The following is a 19,375-nucleotide window of genomic DNA, read 5'->3' on the forward strand; positions in this document are numbered from 1 at the left end:
AATATATAATTTTAATGAAAAAAATAATTATTCGCCTTAAAGTGAATATCATTGAATGTATAATAAATTATATAACAAAATTTAGGAACTGTTTTTAGAGCGACTGCGCGTGGCTTGCAAAAAAAAACTTCAGATTTCGGGAGTACGATAATATTCAGTGGTATCAGTGATACACTGTTTTGTCTTCTTCAATGTGAGTGTATGCTAGATGGTAGTAAGGTAGCGGTCGCGGTGAAATTAGAAAACAATATTAATTTTTTCAACGTCGTAATAAGTAACTATAAAAATGTGGAAATTTGTTACTCGTGGTATTCGTGAAACTCTAGAACGTCGTGTGTGTCGTACAAATGTTTATTCACAAACATCTCAAGATAGCAATGCAAAAACTGAGGTTAACACTAATTTGACGTGCAATCATAAGTTTCTGGCACCAAACTTTTCGATTTTTAATAAAGAATCTTGTGGTTCAGCAAAAGCCAATGGTGCTAAAGACAAGGATCATGAGTCCAAATGGAATACAAATTACACTTGGTCGGACGCCGTAGGATGGGTAAATTGCGTCGTTTATATTTACCTTCCATATTTATGATTGTTTACCAGACATTTTTATTTGGAATATGAAATTTAAATTGTAGATTAAAAATCCATTAAGTTTGTATAATTGAAAATATAAAACATCATCCAAAATTTTGCTTAGTATTTCTTTTTTATACATTTTACTTTTCAATAAATTTATATCAATACAAACTACTTATGTTTGTTTTTTTGCGTAAATATGTAGTGTTTACGTTATTAGAAAACCGAATTTGTCTTTTAAAAAAATTAGTGAAAGATGAAGAACTGTAATTATTATTTATAAAGAATACAATTACAAATCAATTTTCAAAATTTGATACAATAACACATGTTACGATAATATCCAAAATCACTGGAGATCAGAAATGAACAACAGAAGTTTTAGAGTATGTGTATGCGCGCGCGCGCGCGCGTGCGTGTGTATATATTTATTTATATTTAGTAATAAGGTTCCAATGGAGCTCCAGTACATTAATTTAGTTGTTTAAATTTGTTTTGACAAATAGTGTTATATACCAATAAATATGTGAAGAAGAAATAAATAGTGCTTTTCAACAGATAATTTTATTATACCAATAAAAAAGTCTACTGTTCATCGTTTAAAAATATTAGTTTTCTTAACAATTTAAAATTGGTTAAAAGTTCATTAAATTAATATAAGTAATTGTATTGCTTATAAAAATTAATGGAAAAGTGTTTTCAATAGTATGATCAAACATTTAGGTTTCCAATAAATGTAAGACTACATTTCAAATTTACATTTCAAATTGAATGAATGCTTCTATTTATATATATATTTAATTTTAATGGCATTGCTCATAATAAATTTAATTTGATTTTTTAAATAAATAATAGTGTAATTAATACAATTTTGTAACAGACTAGTGTATTGACTATTGGATGGGTGGTATGTCAAACGTTGTGTCTTCGCAAAAGGATTTTTGAGAAGGAAAAGAATGATTCTTTGAAAAGCAATCTATCTCAATTTCCAGAAACACGTATTATCAATTTATTCAATCAAGTATTAAATTTACGACCAAAACATATTCTACCCATTACTAACTGTGTTGGAAATAGCAATCAAAAATATAAACAAGAAGATGCAGAAGCTGAGTGGAAAACAGACAAGCCATTTGGGCCAATCACCGTTGAAGAGGTGAGAATTAAAAAAAATAAATAATAAAAAGTATGTCTTGTACTTAAAAGAAATATGTGTACCTGATATCATACTTTATCATTTTTGTTAAATTTTCATTATACTTGTAAATAATAGTTTCAATTTTCATTTTATATATTTTCAGTTTATAACATTTAATTTAACCTCATCTCTAAGTTTTCCGTTTGAGTAGATATAACTATTGTATTGATCAATAATTTGATGCAATCTAAGTATTTTATTACAAGAGTATAATATATTGGGTGAAAATGGAACATGATTTTTTTACAGTGTATAAACAACCCAATATTTTTGTAGAATTGTAAAACAGGAATATAAGTTTAACACATTAAGTGTCATGTCACCAGTGACTGACACTACACTTTTCGCTTGGGCCGCATCAGTCATTGGTGACCGACAGTTTACTTTTAGTTTAAGCCGCGTTATTTTATACGATTTTATGGATTTTCGAAACGGATTATTATAGACATTCATTTAATCAGATATATCAACTGCTGCTTTTCTTGTATTGTAATTTATTACAATTTTTTATTTCAAGTAGAAATCGGATATCGCGAACTAAACGGAAAGAAAGACAAAACAGACATGGCGCTTAATGTGTTAAAAATTTTTATTTATTCAATCTAAATGTAGAATTATTTAGTGAAGAAATTCTTGAGGTTATTGTTATACAATAAAAGTGTTAGTTTCAATTAATCTTACTATAACATTTGTTTTATTGTAGGATGGTAAGTTAAATAGGAAGAATATTATTTTAATTAAATAAAATTTATCAGTTTATAGTTTATAAATTCTTTTACGTTTCTTAACATAATTACAAAACTGTGCACATGGTTCTTTTTATAGCACTCTATAATAAAAATATATATGTTATGTAACAACTCAATGTTGCTTTATTTTTGTTTATTAATGTTTATATTTCCTATGCATTTTTAGGCTCTCAAAGAAGCTACAGAAGAATTTGCAAATGCTCATAAATTAGCTATGGGTGAATTTGAACTTCATCGTGGCCTGAAAGCTTTAGAAGATAAACGTTATGAGGATGCATTAAAACATTTTGCTACTGGTGCCAAACTATCATCTACTGCTAGTATGTTTAATTTGGGTTTGTGTTACGAATTAGGGCTTGGAACATTAGCTGATCAATCAAAGGTACAATATTGTTTTTATATTGTATATTAATTTGGTATAATCATTCGATTATCATATTTCAGAAGATATAAAAAAAATTCTCTTTTATATGTGTATAAATTATTAAAAAATATTATCTTTGTTTTTTTAGGCTGCAGAATACTACAATAATGCAGCTGAACGAGATCATCCAGATGCTGCATATAATTTAGGAGTTTTTCATGCTCAAGGTAGAGGTGGTTTTTCAATAGATGTTGATAGAGCTCGTAGCTACTTTACTAAAGCAGCCAAATTAGGACAAAGCCAGGCTCAATATGCGTTAGATTTAGAGAAAGAATTTTATATAGCCCACCTAAATGAACATGAAAGTACTGCCAAGTATGTACAAAATAGAATGAAATCTGAAAGTACTACGAAGTGTGTACAGAGTAAGAATGTAAATCATATTTTTAAGAAATTAATTAATTATAATTTTGCGTTAAATACACATTTGCATGAACAATCTTTAGAAGATTCTGATTATAATCAAATTGGAATCGAAACAAAGAATCCAATAGAAACATTTTTAAAATTACTTGGTTTAAATGACACCAATATATTGTTAATACCAGCAGGGTCAAATTGTAAATGTGTTGTGTCAGTTTACAATGTAGGGAATAATTGAAAGTGAAAATATGATATCCATTACACGTGTAAAAATCTCTGTAGAATGGAATTTTTTTATAACATTGTGTAAATTATATAATTATGAATAAAGTAACGAATTATCAAGGTTTATAATTAAGAATAAAAACTACATTTCGTATTCTCACTTTCATAATTATTAATCGTATGATAAGATTTATCTAACACACACAGTATTTTTACAAAAATATTTATTGTTTGTTATAGTATACTTGTAAATAATTGCTTTTAGAAACATTCAAGATACAAGATTGTGATGTAAGGTAACGTACATATAAAAGTATTTCATTTTTACATTTGATAAAAGTAGGTCTTACTTTCATTCTTTTTACAAGTGAATATATTATGCCTTTGAGGTATTACTACCTTTGGTAAGATATGTAATTGGTGCAAAGGTACCAAGTTTTTAATAGTGATTTAAGTTAATACAATTCCAAAATAAATTGGATTGTTATCTGTGATGAATAGATATATTTGTCATAGAATAGATCATTTATAACTATTATTTGATGTATTATATAGACATGACTTGTGTAACGTATTAAATGTGTCACATTATTTTAGAAGTTACATTATTCATTCATTTTTATAATACATAATTTCATTATTTTTTATGAAGCATAATAGTTCTCATATTAATAAAACATTTTTTTGTGTGCGTGTAGATGTTTTGATTAATCTTTTGTAAATACTAGTATAAAAATAAAATATTCTTGGACAAGTAGTAATATTTATATATTCTTTATAAAGATTTAACTTCAGAGTTATCACCAATGTGCATTACGTTCTTGAACTACTCTCTTGATAAACTCACTATGATTAGCATATAAATTCAGGTTTCTATCAACAGTCATCCACTTTACATTACACGCATCATCTCCAGCTATTAATGTTACCTGGCCAATGGTACTACCATGTTCATCGTGAAAATTTGAAGCTATAGTTTCCATCCAAGCATTGTCTGTATTTCTCGGATCATCTACATATCCTTTATAAATTTCTTCTCCCTTCTCAAAGAATTTGCTGATAGAGTTTTCTAATTCCTCTTTTCCTGCATCATCTTTTTCCAGAGAATTCATTGCTTCTTCCATGAATTCTCTTTTAAATGTTGTTGAGATGGTTTCACCTGGATCAACCATACCACCGGGTATAGCCCATTCTCCGCAATCTTGTCTTTGTATCGCAACAAATTGTAGAACTGGTTTATCTGTGGTTTTATCTATTTCCAATGCTCCTGTGGTATTTCGTTTCCAACGAGTTACAATCGGATCTGCCGCATGATTCGGACCCCATCGTCCCAAAAGTCCACGTCCGATGATACCAGTACGACCGACTGGGTTTAAAGGATAACCATCATCGTTTATAATATAATCAGCCGTAAAACTTTTACGATTTACCTTTTCTGTTAGCAAAGAATTTGTATATAAAGTTGTTACTATGTACAATATAAATTTGGATAAGAAACATATTTAATCGACATAGTGGTTATGTCCTGAGCTTCTGTGTATGACGCAATATTATGATGGAAAAATACGATTACGTTAATGGTAATGATATAACATCCGTATGATGTATACCTGGGAAATGTTTGATTAAAAAATTACGGAAATGTAATTTTGAAAGAAATAGAACAAACAATGTTATGAATCTTTCGAAATATATGAATCTTTCATGTTAAGCATACATATATATATTATGCTGGAAACATTTAAAAAAAAGAACTGAAATACATGATTTGGTTACATATTATTTAGAAGATGTTGGTAGTTAATTCTCCACGATTTTATATTGTGCGCGACTGTTTTGATACAAATATTAATAATTATTCGTTAGAGTTGATAATTAAAATGATAAAATATTCATATGAAAAGTCATTCGAATTAAAATTGGCTTAAGATATTAAGTTTATCAAGCTTTCAACAGAAATTCTAAATTAATTTTTTTACAATAATTCTAATTGGTCAGCGTTTTTGTTATTATATATTTTATAATTATTTCTTACGATATGTGTGCATGTTGCAAAGTATTTTAGTAGAAGAGCCAATATAATATTGGGCCCTAATTTGAATTATTTTAAAGTAATGATGTATTTTACACATTTATAATGGATACAATCGGTGTTCGTCGTAAATTTAAATATTACTACTTTACACGGGTCTAATAAATTTTAGCATATTTTAATGTAAGATTATATCTGAATGGAATAAAAATTTAAACTTCAAGGACAAATTAATACCATTTTTTCGCAATTTTTTAAAAAGTTTGATCGAAACTTAAAACCTTACGTTGCATCGAAAAATTCTAAGGTTAGGTATTAATCTATTTGAAAAATATTAAACAAAATGGAAAATTATTTTAAATGTAATTTCTCACCATCAAAAGAATTCCAATTTGGTTTAAACGAAGTTTCTTCAATTTCCGGATCCGCCCAGGGTTTACCTTTAAGGATCGAAGCGGTGTATTTGACTGGTTTGTATTCTGGGTACTCGACGTTCCATGATACTTTGTCTTCGGGCACTTCGAATCTCTGTACGTTGCTAGAAGGATATAAACCCTGCCTACATTTATAGTGCATCATTCTGATGAACTTAATACACATGAAAAGGTATTCAGATTATGATGTGTCAACGATCAAAACTAGATTTGAAGCGGTTACGACGCAGTCTTCTTTAACTTGTGAAAATTATCTGATACTCGGTCGGTAAGGTAACTGTACTACGCTTCATATATTGGGCACATCGATTCGTCATTAGTATTAAAATTTATTTATTATATAAAATTGACAGTGGTTTTAGAAATTTCAAAGTCTTTTTGGAAATATTTTTGTACCTGTAACTATAGTTTAAACATTCGTTTAGGTTTTAATCAATTTATATACACTTTGCATCACAGAGATATAGAACAGGTGTTCCACTTTATGAGTTTTGGTGTCGCAGCACAAGTAGAGTGAATAAGCAGCGTTATCAGAGACGAGATATAAAATGGATATTACTTTATCGTATCACATTGATTGGGTTGATATAAAATAGATATTGCATTTTACGAGAATTGGTGTTAAATAATCTGAAATACCGACCTAGGTATTCGTATTAGCGGTGTTGGAGCGACCTCATCGTTTAAGAACGGTGAGTCTGGGAACAATATTTGATTGACTCATCAAAGTTGATAAAAATATTAAACGTAAGAAACTAACAATGTCACATGTTTATACAATAAACAGTCGTGACGTTGTGACTGGCGTGAGGAATGAGTGAAAGAGAGCAAAAACAAGCTACTTATTCAATAAGTGTTTGGCAAAGTACAGAGATTCGAATTCGATGGCTTTAAATATCAAGCATTCAACAGAAATTCTAAATTAATTTTTTTACAATAATTCTAATTGGTCAGCGTTTTTGTTATTATATATTTTATAATTGTTTCTTACGATATGTATGCATGTTGCAAAGTATTTTAGTAGAAGAGCCAATATAATATTGGGCACTAATTTTAATTATTTTAAATACATTTTAGTTTAGACTAAAATGAAAATTAGAGGTGTCGGGCGGAAGCGATATTTTTGTTCGATTTCTTTGTAATTATTTGAAACAAAATTTACATCTGAATACTTGAATATATTTAGTTATATATACAAAAGATACGTTTTGTTAAATAGTTAGATCCACTGTGGATCATTGTTAATCTTCACTATCTTTCTGATCCTCTCACTACCGATGTATCTTTTTAATGTAACACCAAGGGAGTGAACAAATTATTCTATTAGATTATGCGAAATGGCAGAAGGTATGATACAAACTTAAATTTACTTAAAAAAAATAACACTTAAAAAAACAAAATTTAAAAAAATAATAAAATGGTACAATTCAAATTTGGGGAGGTCTGACTAATGCTAACCAACGGTCATAAGTGATCAGCAGCGGTCAGTAGGGGTCAGTAGGGGTCAGTAGGGGTCAGTAGGGGTCAGTAGGGGTCAGTAGGAGTCAGCATGGGGTCACTATGGGGTTACTACGGGTTGATTGATGCCTGGCGTGGTTATGCACGGTTAACCGATGGTAATAATGGATCGAATTATGCATATTTGGTCATATTTTCACGAGAAAAAGCTTAATGAGATTTTCTCATTAATGTGTTACAAATATGTTTATAAGAATGAAACCAAATATAGAAATATTTCATTCTTTATTAAGTCTGTGGTTTTTAAATGCCATTCCGCGGCTTTTTACAAAGATTCTCTTTAATGAAAGGTATTCCGAAGTGTGAATAAAAATGAAACTCCTCGTTGTAAATATGTATCTTCTTTTTATTATACAAGACATGTACCTCTAAAATACTCAGGTATTTATACATTCGTTAATAAGATGTATAGTTTATTAATAAAGAGCATTTTAATATATTTTGTAAATATATCCAAAAATACGTACGCACGATATGTGATACAATTTATAATTTATTTTAATTTAGTAACATACGATTGATCTAGCATGATTCATCCAATCATGCCTTTTATGATCTTTGTTAAAAATTGACATCGTAATTCGTATAAACTTGAGAAATTAACAGCGGTCACGGTCGAAACGATTATATAATAAAATTCTGACGGCTAATACGGTATAAATTAGACAGATTGTAAATGTTTGTAAAATGTGTCGATCGATTAAGACGTTTTTATGCGTAAGTAATTATTTACACGACCGCAGCTGTATTAAAAATTACACGGGATATCCAGTTATCTCTACGATAATTCAGAATATTTCTCGACTTCGAATTTAGGTAATTGTTAAAGTACTTTACGAAAGGATTACTTTAATAACATTTCGAGATGTGAGTACAGAGTTTGATTTCTATAAAATTGTGGCTCCTGTAAAGTTTAAATATTCATCGAAGTTTCACTCACCTCTCCAACATGCTATTCACGGACTTATTCATTATTTAAAACCGATTCTATAATCTTAATACAAACGGTTATCCTGTACGTCGGGGAATACTCATAATTTGTAAATCAATAATGGACATGTACAGTTAAAAAGTTCAATACGTCAACGCTTTAATGAAACGACAAGTTCTACGATTGTTACTACGATCGAAAGATGTACTTGTTACAATATGTAAATAGCAGAGTTGTGAAAACCATGTACGTATGTTCTAAAAATTCCTTTGGGTGTACAAAGACATGGAAGATTTTCGTTTCATACGCAATCCTTGGTCTTACGCAGTATCAAAATATGCATTACAAGTGTCACGCTAAATGTGTAAAATGGGACGTATTTACAGTTTCTTAGGGACTTGACCTCTGCTTCGTTCTAGAACACATGTTGGGCTATTGTCGAAGACCTCTTTTCAAAGTGTTCTTGAAAGTATCTATGTTGGAAGACTAGATTAAAAATGTCTACAAACTTTAACAGTAAATTCTATAAAATTTGTTTTCCTTCTTTAAATAGAATGAAGTCGTGATTAGCTTGCACTCGAATGAATAATACTTTTTTTTTTTATGACGTACCATTAATGCCCTCGTTCTTAAACATATTGGCACCAATAATCGAACATTCCCATTAAATACTCAATTACTTTCTCATACCGCGTGACTTGTCTGTAAGTTCATCGTGTATTCGTTATCGTTCATTTCTGGACCCCTTGTATCGGTTTCTACGCTAAAACACTTATATCGTCGCTCTTAATGGCATACATCGTCGCTCCGAATATTTATATTTCACACGTTAACGCTATTGCTTGAATTTCTATTCATCGCGCAGCTGCCTAAATAAGCGATCGAGCGCCAATGCAACTATCAATTTTCTTCGTAAAATCCAAGAGACTCGTGTCTTTGACGTACGATTGAAATTCAACTCCAAACATGGTAATTGTGTTTTGACTCCTGATTAACCTTGTCTTCGAGTGAATCACGAAGCTCATTTTCCGAGCCTGCGGGCTACAGGCGAGAATTCACGCTACATCGTGCCCCTCGAAAAACGAATCTTGACCAGAAACGTGAGAAGGTTCAGCTTATCAGATACCATGATCGAATTCGTGATATCCCTCGGCGCCGGTGAACACGACATCCACCCAAACACGCATAGCCTCTGCACTCGGTGCCATTAAGTGATATAGCCTGGACGACGTTTTAATGATGAAAGTCAGCGATGGCTGCGGTGATCGTACGGTGTTCATATGGTCCACGTATACCTCTTCGATCGACTGAACATAGAAAAGAATATTAAATCGTTTCTAATTTACAATATCAAAAGTAGTCATTTCAGCTGGATTTGGGAGGGCTCGGTTGGTTTAACCAATTTATTCTTTAATCTTTGAACACAAAAGCAAAAGAAACGGTAAATATAATTTAACGATTGAACTCAAGTTGCGTCTAGTTGCATTTTTGAAAATGCAGTCAAACTGCATTTTTCAAACTCAGTTTCTTTCAAACTGGTCATATAAGTTTGTTAAATTTCATTAAAATCGATGAGGATCGGTACTGATATTTCCTCGATAGTGCTAAAAGATGCAACTTGGCTCAGGGTACGTTACGGTTGAAATTGGGTGTCAGTAATGTAGGACCCAAGTCGCTGGGACCAATCGGACCCGCATTTCTTATTCTCGTTTTCCTCCCAGTTCGGAATAATACTCGATCCCCTTATATTTTAGTCTATCATTTCATCCGGTCGAGGAAACTCAATTTCCAACGACCACGAACGAAACGACGCGAAAAATGGCGCCTTTTGTCACAGATGTAAGTTTGGTGTCCAACTTTTGTCACCGATGTAAGTCTATACTCTACCTGGAAGTAGATCACTCCACGAGCCTTCCTGGACGAGCTGTCGCTGTAGTACGACAGGGTCTTTCTCTTTCGGTCGAAGACGAACCATCGTTTGTTCCAGTGGTGGAACTTTTTGCTCATCTTTGACAGGTAACCGCTGCAACTGGTAGTGTCGACCGTGACATCGTGTATCAGTGGTAACTGGTGCCCGGCAGTCTCGATGTGATGCCTCAGGTCCAGGGACTCCGACTTGATGGGGAGGTATCTCGTGAGTGGCCTCTGCAAAGGTCCATAAATCATCGAATTTACAAGCCGTGAAACGAACTGTCCGGTTAAATGGTAACCGTGTCGGCCATGTCATCCGTCACGCGTTTCACGAGTCGAGCGCAAGGAACGCGTGATGTGGAAATAGAATCCACACGGATTCACTGTGAACGTCTCGATACGCTTGACCAGGTCCCGAATGCGAGTTCCACGCATAATACTCGTAATCTCGTTGATTGGAGATTGAACTATAGAAATATCTACCGTCTAGTGTCCATTGCTATCAGAATGTTTGGCTTGGAATAACTAGTCCTTTGAGTTATCGAGAACGTGTACGGAGGACCTTTCGGTTCAGTCTCTATATTTGTGCCAACCTTTTTCATCGATAACACGAGTGGAATACGCTCCAAAAGTTGGGACATCTTTGAGTGCGAATTCTAGTGCCCATGGTTGACGAAGCTTTCACTTGTAACCTCATTGATTGGAGATCGGACTATACAGATATCTACCGTCTGGTATCTACTACTATCAGGATGTTTAGCTTGGAATAACTAATCCTCTCGTCGTATTCGAGTTATCGAGGACGGATATAGAGAACCTTTCAGTCTCTATAAACAGTCATTATTCATACTACCTTCTTTCATCGATAAGACGAGTAGAATACTCTCCAAAAGTTTGGACATGTTTGACCGCGAGTTGGTACACGAGCTTTTGATCATAACTTCATTGATTGAGTATCACGAACTATGGAAGCATATATCGCTTAGTGTATCTACCGTTACTGAAGGGTTTGGCTCGAAATAACCAGTTTCATCATTATAGGACGGTTGTGGAGGATCTTTGACTTCTGTCTTTGTATTTATACTACCTTCTTTCTTTGGTAAGATAAATAGAATACGCTCCAAAAATTGGGACACTTTTGAATGCGAGTTATAGCATCCATGGGCACCGAAACTTTCACCTATAACCTCATTCATCGAAGATCATGAACTATGAAAGTATCTACCGCCCAGTATCCACCACTATCAGGTGGTTTGTTATATTGGGTTGTTTGGAAAGTCATTTCGCTTTTTTTTGGTGAAAATGAAATACGATTTTTTTAAAGTGTACGAACATTTTATTGAATTATATATTCTCCATTTTGGAAAACGAAATGACTTTCCCAATAACCCAATAGTATAACCTAAGTCCTTTCATCGTATTCAAGTCATCGAGGATAGATTATAGAACACCTTCGACTCCAGTTTCCAGTAGATGCAAGGATGTTGTTTATTCTTGCGCCATTTTGCTGCTCTTTTAACATTGTGCCTATATGACGTACAGTTCAACGATGAGAAGATGACGAGTCAGCCTAATTGGCTATAGCGAAACAGTGATTCCTCTACTCGCACATACCATTATGAGTGATATTGTCGGTCACATATACGAACTTATCGTGTGACAAAGTACCACTGCTACTCAATTTGCTCCCTACGAACCTAAAAGTGTAGCTTTCTGGAGGTGATTAGGTGAAACGAGCGGACTGTTCTCCCATTCTGATTCTTTTTCAGTTTGTGGATAGCTCTGTCTCTTCGTCGAACAGTAGGTAAGTATCAAATCGTCAAGTCATAGTTAAGCGATAGTTAAGTCAATCGTTAAGTTAAACTCGAGTTTCGAGACGTGTTTATGCTTTTCTATCCGGTAGGATAAACATAGGGCAGAGGAAGAGTCCGAGATATTTTCACACTGCTGGTTCAACATTGACTACGGGTGTGAACGTTGGCAATATATCGTGGCTAATGTTCCTGTCATTTCATCGATTTATATAAGAGTGTTTTTTTATCAATGTATTGCCCGCAAGAATAAACGGTTCTCTTTTGAAAATGAAGACAAGTGCTCCTGGTTTTAAAATACACCACGCGAAAAGTACATTTTAACGCTAGACCTACCAAAGGGATCAATTTCAACTGTTTCGAACTTTTTTTTAAAAATGACTCAATTATTAACAGTGTCTCTTGAAATAGACAACCAACGATACTCGTGAATTAATTTACCCTTTCCCCATTTAACTTCCAAGACACTTACGTGATCTGAGACGAACAGGAATACGTTCACCATCGATAGTTTTAGTGTCAATTGGTGAGTGATAAATTTATAGAAAAGATCGATATTCGACTACTATTTTTTGTACGTTTTACGCTGTTTGTAAGTCGTACGAAGAGTACGAAGAGACTTCGTCGAATGAATCGTCATTTTAATCGACAAGCGAGAGAGGATTAAGAAACAATTCCATCAGAGATACGACCCTTGCGCTTCCTGTTGTCGGCTTAAAGTACAGGATCCGAGTGTTGCTCGAGTTTTTATACCAATGTGTTCCCTAGGGATAGAAGCAGACACCCATTCGGTCCGTGTGAACGAAACAAATGAAAAATCTCCACCGGTGGGCGTTCCATGTTTCTGTGAATTCCGAGACGCCGACGAGGAACGTTTATTTTTGCGATTAGAGGCTGTAACGAGAGAGCCTCGTGCCGAGACATTTGTAAAAGTCGACAGCTGTCCATTCCGCGAAGTACTTTGGCTGCCTCGACCGTTCGGAAAAGATTGTTTCGAAGACGTCTTTGTAAATGTAATTCGATCCGGTGTTTTCTTTTCTCTATAAATGTACGAGCACAAAAGAAACGATTATTTATTGCGCCGGAAGAGCGAGATTTTTAGGTTTTTTTCAGTTTCTTTTCGAACGTTTGCTAGCTTTACCGTGTAATACCTCTTTATCGTGAAACTGAACGACGAAAGGTGACACAGATTCGAACGAGCCAATTTGATATCGTTCTAAGAGCAAACAACCAAAGAGAAATAGAAAAATAAATTAAGTCGTTAGAGTGGGCGCGTATAAAATTGTATCGTCAGGTATACTGATTTCTTGTATTTCATAGAATACTCGTTGAAACGTGTACGATCGAAGCACAACGTGAACTGTTCTTGCATCGTCTTCGATTCATCGGTACAATTGGAAAAATCATTGACACGCTTACTTCAATGACCTTGACGCGTCGCTTATGATCAACGACGTAACCTACTTCTCGGAGCTTTTTTAAGAAAACGTGAGCTTTCTCATAAATAACTAGTTACGAATAAATTTATACAAAAGATCGATATTTGACTACTTTTTCTTGTACGTTTTACGCTGTTTATAAATTGTACGAAGAGTACGAAGAGACTTTTCGTCAAATGAATCGTTAGTTTAATCGACAAGCGATCTTCGTGCATTTGTTTCGATTCACTTTGATATTATCGTTGAACATAATTTTTATTCTTCGAAGAGATTGAAATTGGAAATGAGGAACCTGTACGTTAAAAATTCTGTCTTTACTTGTCCACGATCGTAAACCTATTCGTTATATTAAATGGACTCTTTAAACGTTAAGGTATACAGATGTATCTATATAGTAACTGGTCCCGAATATAAATCTATCTTTACTAAAAATAGAAAAAGATCGTGGAGGAAAATTTTCCATCGTTTAAGATCTATTATCGTGGGTTAATTATTATCGTAGGATGATCTTTTTAAGGAGTGCTTCGATACAGTTGCAAAGTGCACTTTTCTTAAAAATGCAACTCTACGATTCTTTTTCTACACAAATCCTACTGTACCGAATAAAAAGTATTAAGAAAGAGTATTGGAAGAATTAATATTTCGTGAAGTATTTCAAGTTCTGTACAAGTGATCGATAGTTACACCATTCAATAATAAAGTGTATTCGTAATCTTTTATTTTAATAAATGACACGAAGAAACGAATCAAACGGAACTCTTTAAATGTAAGTGATGAACAATCGTACAATGTAATGAAAAATATACAAAAAAACGCATTAGAGAATGTTTAAAACGTAACGGTGGAACGTTGTAGAGCATTTGTTGTAGATGTTTAAAAGAAAGTTGAATATCTTGAAAACTATTAAATTTTTCGACACTGCACCCTAATACTTTTTTCATTCAATACGGTACGAGGCATCGATTCGTGTGAAAAAAAAATCGTAGGTTTTCGTTTGAAAAATAAATGCAATTGCACTTTGCGATTGCACCGATGCACTCCTACAAAAAAATACTTCCACTATGTGAAACTAGAGCTCGTCGAACGATGAAAAATTTTCCCCTAACTTCGACAAGAACAAAATTACAGTTCTGTCTCGGTTGCTGGATACTGCAAATAGATTTTCCACGCGAATAAAAAATTTACTACACTCGAGCGGAATACATCGGTCAATCGGAACGAAATTAAACAGTAAAACAGCGAAACGTACCTGCAGTTTAGCCTTTTCACGATGTTTGACCGATTGCAGCGGTCCAAGGGTGTCCATTTCACTGGATGTCTGCGAAAGAGGACGACTTCCGTTTCCGTCGATTATTCCTCCGCTGTTATTGCTAAGTCTCTCGCCTTCCATCGATGTTCTTCGATCGTCTCTCATCTGTAACGAAAATAACAGCGTTACGTTGTCGAACGAAACTGAATGAAAATCATCGGAGAAAACGTGCGTTTCTCGATTATCAGCGATCGATAACATTCTACGCGATAATTGTGCATCTTAATTTACGAACACCGTTTCGTTAACAACGCGACGACGCGTTCCAAATACTATTTTCGGTCGAACAAGAAAAAAAGATTTCTTTTTGCCAATGGTTGATCGTGGATTCCACACGACGACTCGTTCACCAGATCTCAATTTCTGGAATATTTCGATCGTTATTCGATCCTTATTCGATCCTTATTCGATCCTTATTCGATCCTTATTCCATTCTTATTCGATCCTTATTCGATCCTTATTCGATTCTTATTTGATTCTTATTCGATTCTTATTCGATCCTTATTCCATTCTTATTCCATTCTTATTCGATCCTTATTCGATTCTTATTCGATCGTTATTCGATCGTTATTCGATCCTTATTCGATTCTTATTCGATCGTTATTCGATCCTTATTCGATTCTTATTCGATCCTTATTCCATTCTTATTCGATCCTTATTCGATTCTTATTCGATCGTTATTCGATCCTTATTCGATCCTTATTCGATCCTTATTCGATCCTTATTCCATTCTTATTCGATTCTTATTCGATCCTTATTCGATCGTTATTCGATCCTTATTCGATCCTTATTCGATTCTTATTCGATCCTTATTCCATTCTTATTCCATTCTTATTCCATTCTTATTCCATTCTTATTCGATCCTTATTCGATCCTTATTCGATTGTTATTCGATCGTCGAGAACTCCTCCGAAAACGTGCAAGTATCGACTCCAACGAAAGTCGGACGATACTCGGATAGTGGTGCACATTTCGCATTTAAGCCACAGTTATATTTATAAATCCCAATGCAAAACGCAGCGAGCCACACCTGTTTACGCGTCCCGTTTCAAAAATCCGCCGGATCAACGGAAATAATCCTGGCCTTCGGACGATGTACAGAAACGGAAGTACGCGACACACATTTTCTTCTCGTGCTTCCCGGTGTTTCAAGGACACAGATCTCGACGATCCACCAAGTATCGAATCGTCCATAATTTCGTAGAAATAGCCTTTACCGATGTTAACGATTCAACATTGGCTCCAACTTGCACGATTTTCGTCACTTCGATTCGTTTCACTCTCGAGTGTATAATTCTTTCGTTAGTTACGAATGAAATCGAAGAAATTATCTTACTCGTTATAGTGAGCGGATATAGGTTGAGAAATAGATTAAAATCGATCGAAATGTAAGGATATGGAACAATAGGCGAGTAACGTTTATCGAATATCTGATAAGAATAAATACGTATTCCAGAAATGCACACAAGTGTTGAATAAAGATGAAACTTTTTCCAGTTTCGTTTTCGAATTTAACCGAGTGTTTCTCTTTTTTTCTTTGTCGCGAAGAGCCGCGGCAGATTCACGAACAATAAATACGTTTCATCCGACGTCTCGGTTCTGGGCTTGGATTCTCTTTGGGGATTTACAGAATCTTAAAAAAAAGATTCGCGGTTCCTTTCTTAAGATTTTCCAATTTCCCGAAGACGATCGAATCAAATGTTAGAATCGAAACGTCGGATCGACATGAATTTATCGCTCACGAATCTGCTGTTGCTCTTTACGATCGAGAAAAGATAAATAACCGATTTGTTTAATATAAATAGTCTAGTTTGCTATTTCCTGTCGATCTATGTTTAAATATGACGCGATACCTACTGTACGAAACACGGATATTACCGACGAATACGAACGACGTATTTTATATTTTGGTTCCGTGCGACGAACGTGTAAAAATTCCAACGAAACGAATTAATATTTAATCACATATGGTTGTAGAATCTTTAAAATTGATTTTTTGTTTATACAGACGTTGTTTAATTCAAGCAACTGGTTTCTCGTTTACTGTTGCATTTCTACGATATATTTATGTCGATTTTATTTCACTTTTCAGCCAATGTTTCGTTTCTACATATTTTTCTCAAATTTAATCTATTATTCAGCCAATGTTACGTTTCTACATATTTTTGTCAAATTTAATCTATTATTCAGCCAAAGTTACGTTTCTACATATTTTTGTCGGTTTTAATTTATTTTCCAGCCAATATTTACTTACTACAACCAGTAAAATAATTTGTTTCAAGTTTGCTTACAAGTATCGAGAAAAAAAAACACGCGAACGGTTAATAACGTTTATAAAGATAAAATCACTGGTGTAAAGACCGATTGGAAGTGGAACTCGGATTTCCATTGAACTTTACGATTGTTGATCCGATACTGGGTTGTTTATCGTTCGATAAAACTTATCGAACAAGCTATTATGTGCAAATCTATAGCTAATGGAAATTAAATTACATACAGTTGAATTCTTCCCAAGAAAACACATATTTCTACGAAAAAGGGTCAGAAAAGATATCAAGATCGATAATGCGAGTTTGTTACGAGTTATCAGTAGCCAATCGATTGCCGAATAAACGTCCGCATTTCTCGTATTATCTGGATATACCAAAGAGCTGTTTCTTGATAAAAAAATGGACACTCGATGAATGTAATAGAAGAGTGTAATAGATTACAATACAATGGATTACTTTAGAATGGATTAGAAAGATGTTAGAAAAAGGCAGTGAACAGTTAAAAATGAGAAATGAAATCTGTTACGAGCCTAAAGATTAGAAGTCTAGACTTCATTTTTCTTTACAAAGTACTCAATGGTCGTATCTCGAGCTAAAAACTTTTCGAACAGATTAATCGGTTCTTTTACCACAGAGGATAGAATTTTTTTAATTCTGCTTTACAAGTGTAAAATAATAGCAAAAGAGATCACATTCTACTGTTTAAATTCTATACTCTTCCATTACAGATATACGTGCAGATTTCACTGCCAGAATAATTTGGTAAATAATTATAACTACGATCTAAATTTCTTTGAGAGATTTATTGCTACGATCCTCGAGAGAACACAGCGAGAATTATTGCTAAAAGCTTTCAAACGCGTGTCGAATGTTTGCGTAAATTAAACGTGTCACCATTTTCGTTCAGAGACGAGTAAAATTGTTGTATGGACGCAAATTTTGAACAGTGAACAAAAGACGAACAACTTTTGATCTGTTGTACGTTCGATAAAAATCACAGTTCGAATTGTAGAATTTAAATTTCAATTTAAAGTTGATGATGTACCAAAGATCGTTCGAGTGACTGATCAATGGAATAAATGTTGCAAATGAAACAGTATACGGTGATTTTCTTTATCGTTCACCTAAACACCTTCCAATACGGTACAAACAATATTTTATATACAATTTAAACCACACGAAGATACTAATATATTGCAAGGAATATTTCTTTCAAAATCATTTTCTTTCGGAATCTTTCACATAAATGCATATCTTCGTACATTGAACCAAATGTTAAAATACCTTTCAGGTACGATGACACGATCTTGAAACGATCTTTGACACGGAAAATTATAGTTAAACGTGAAATTTACGTCCATCGGTGGTCTCTGCAACGACGCGACGAGCGAGAACCTGCGAATGCAAATAAATATGTTTATCATCGCGCTGCAAATATCTAGAGGGCTCTACAATTTTCAAAACGTTGAAATATGCACCACGTGTATAAAAACACACCGATGATCTTGAAAAATTTCTGAAATAAAAAGAAGAAAAAAAAAAAAGAAATTCTCCCCAGCACATCCGGTTCTTTCGTATCGTTTAAATTCCATGTGAAATATTTTCCGTAGCACCGCAATCGAAAGAGATATTCGAGTATATTCGTTCGCGCGATATAAAAGGTTTTCCCGTCTATAAATAAAAAAAAAAAAAGAATCTTTCCTCCGTTCGGTGGGGTGCATCCGGTATTATTTATTTTATACCGGAAGAATTTGATTACACTGTACGAACGCGGGCTATTTCATCGTCGATAACTCGAAGCACCAAATGTGCAACGTGGAATCGAAAAAAAAAATAACGTTTTATGCAATCGGTGCTAACGCGAACCGACCATCTAGGAATGTTTGAAAAATCGAAGACCGAGTTTCGGATCGATGCACGAAGCACTTGTTCCGTAACAATACGCAAACCGTGGCAGGACGTAATTTTACAAAGTGATACATTTTCGTGGTCGACGAATGAAAATAAATCGACGATGATTTAAATAGAGATCTCCGAAGAAAATTACGCGCGAATTTACGTACCGATCGAACGTATCGGGCGTACCCGTCACGTGAGAATTTTCATTTTGCAACACCGAGCTAAGGAGAATTAATGGATTGCTGGAAATAACTGAAACCGGCGTTCGTTGCCGGTTTACACCGAG

General features: G+C 33.9%; 3 protein-coding genes across 5 annotated transcripts in view; 1 reads left to right on the forward strand and 2 right to left on the reverse strand.

Annotated features, from left to right (window-relative positions):
- The first annotated feature begins 145 nt into the window (after positions 1-145).
- Positions 146-3,858, forward strand: LOC143151319 (uncharacterized). Its single transcript, XM_076320351.1, has 4 exons — positions 146-550; positions 1,457-1,732; positions 2,690-2,905; positions 3,036-3,858. The coding sequence occupies exons 1-4, from the start codon at positions 287-289 to the stop codon at positions 3,546-3,548; spliced, it is 1,269 nt and encodes a 422-aa protein (XP_076176466.1). The 5' UTR covers positions 146-286; the 3' UTR covers positions 3,549-3,858.
- Positions 3,729-6,255, reverse strand: LOC143151320 (ADP-ribose pyrophosphatase, mitochondrial). The gene is made up of 2 exons (XM_076320352.1): positions 5,942-6,255; positions 3,729-4,970 (listed from the first exon to the last, which is right to left on the reverse strand). The coding sequence occupies exons 1-2, from the start codon at positions 6,165-6,167 to the stop codon at positions 4,336-4,338; spliced, it is 861 nt and encodes a 286-aa protein (XP_076176467.1). The 5' UTR covers positions 6,168-6,255; the 3' UTR covers positions 3,729-4,335.
- Positions 6,256-7,850: 1,595 nt separating this feature from the next.
- Positions 7,851-19,375, reverse strand: part of LOC143151465 (uncharacterized) — a 143,436-nt gene continuing 131,911 nt past the window's right edge. For all 3 annotated transcript variants that reach the window (XM_076320589.1, XM_076320587.1, XM_076320590.1), the window contains 3 exons: positions 14,861-15,025; positions 10,338-10,595; positions 7,851-9,757 (listed from right to left, as the gene is read on the reverse strand). In XM_076320589.1, the coding sequence (XP_076176704.1) occupies positions 9,569-9,757; positions 10,338-10,595; positions 14,861-15,025 (612 nt within the window). In that variant the 3' untranslated portion in view covers positions 7,851-9,568. The remainder of the gene's footprint in view (positions 9,758-10,337; positions 10,596-14,860; positions 15,026-19,375) is intronic.

This window comes from Ptiloglossa arizonensis, chromosome 9, assembly GCF_051014685.1.
Source record: "Ptiloglossa arizonensis isolate GNS036 chromosome 9, iyPtiAriz1_principal, whole genome shotgun sequence".
Lineage (NCBI taxonomy): Eukaryota > Metazoa > Arthropoda > Insecta > Hymenoptera > Colletidae > Ptiloglossa > Ptiloglossa arizonensis.

Excerpts from the sequence above, each read along its gene's own strand:
- LOC143151320 (XM_076320352.1), bottom strand. The coding sequence starts at position 6,167 with ATGTGTATTAAGTTCATCAGAATGATGCACTATAAATGTAGGCAGGGT. Across the intron at positions 4,971-5,941 it reads AAATTGGAATTCTTTTGATG|AAAAGGTAAATCGTAAAAGT; the intron begins GTGAGAAATTAC and ends CTTTGCTAACAG.
- LOC143151319 (XM_076320351.1), top strand. The coding sequence starts at position 287 with ATGTGGAAATTTGTTACTCGTGGTATTCGTGAAACTCTAGAACGTCGT. Across the intron at positions 551-1,456 it reads GGTCGGACGCCGTAGGATGG|ACTAGTGTATTGACTATTGG; the intron begins GTAAATTGCGTC and ends ATTTTGTAACAG. Across the intron at positions 2,906-3,035 it reads CATTAGCTGATCAATCAAAG|GCTGCAGAATACTACAATAA; the intron begins GTACAATATTGT and ends TTGTTTTTTTAG.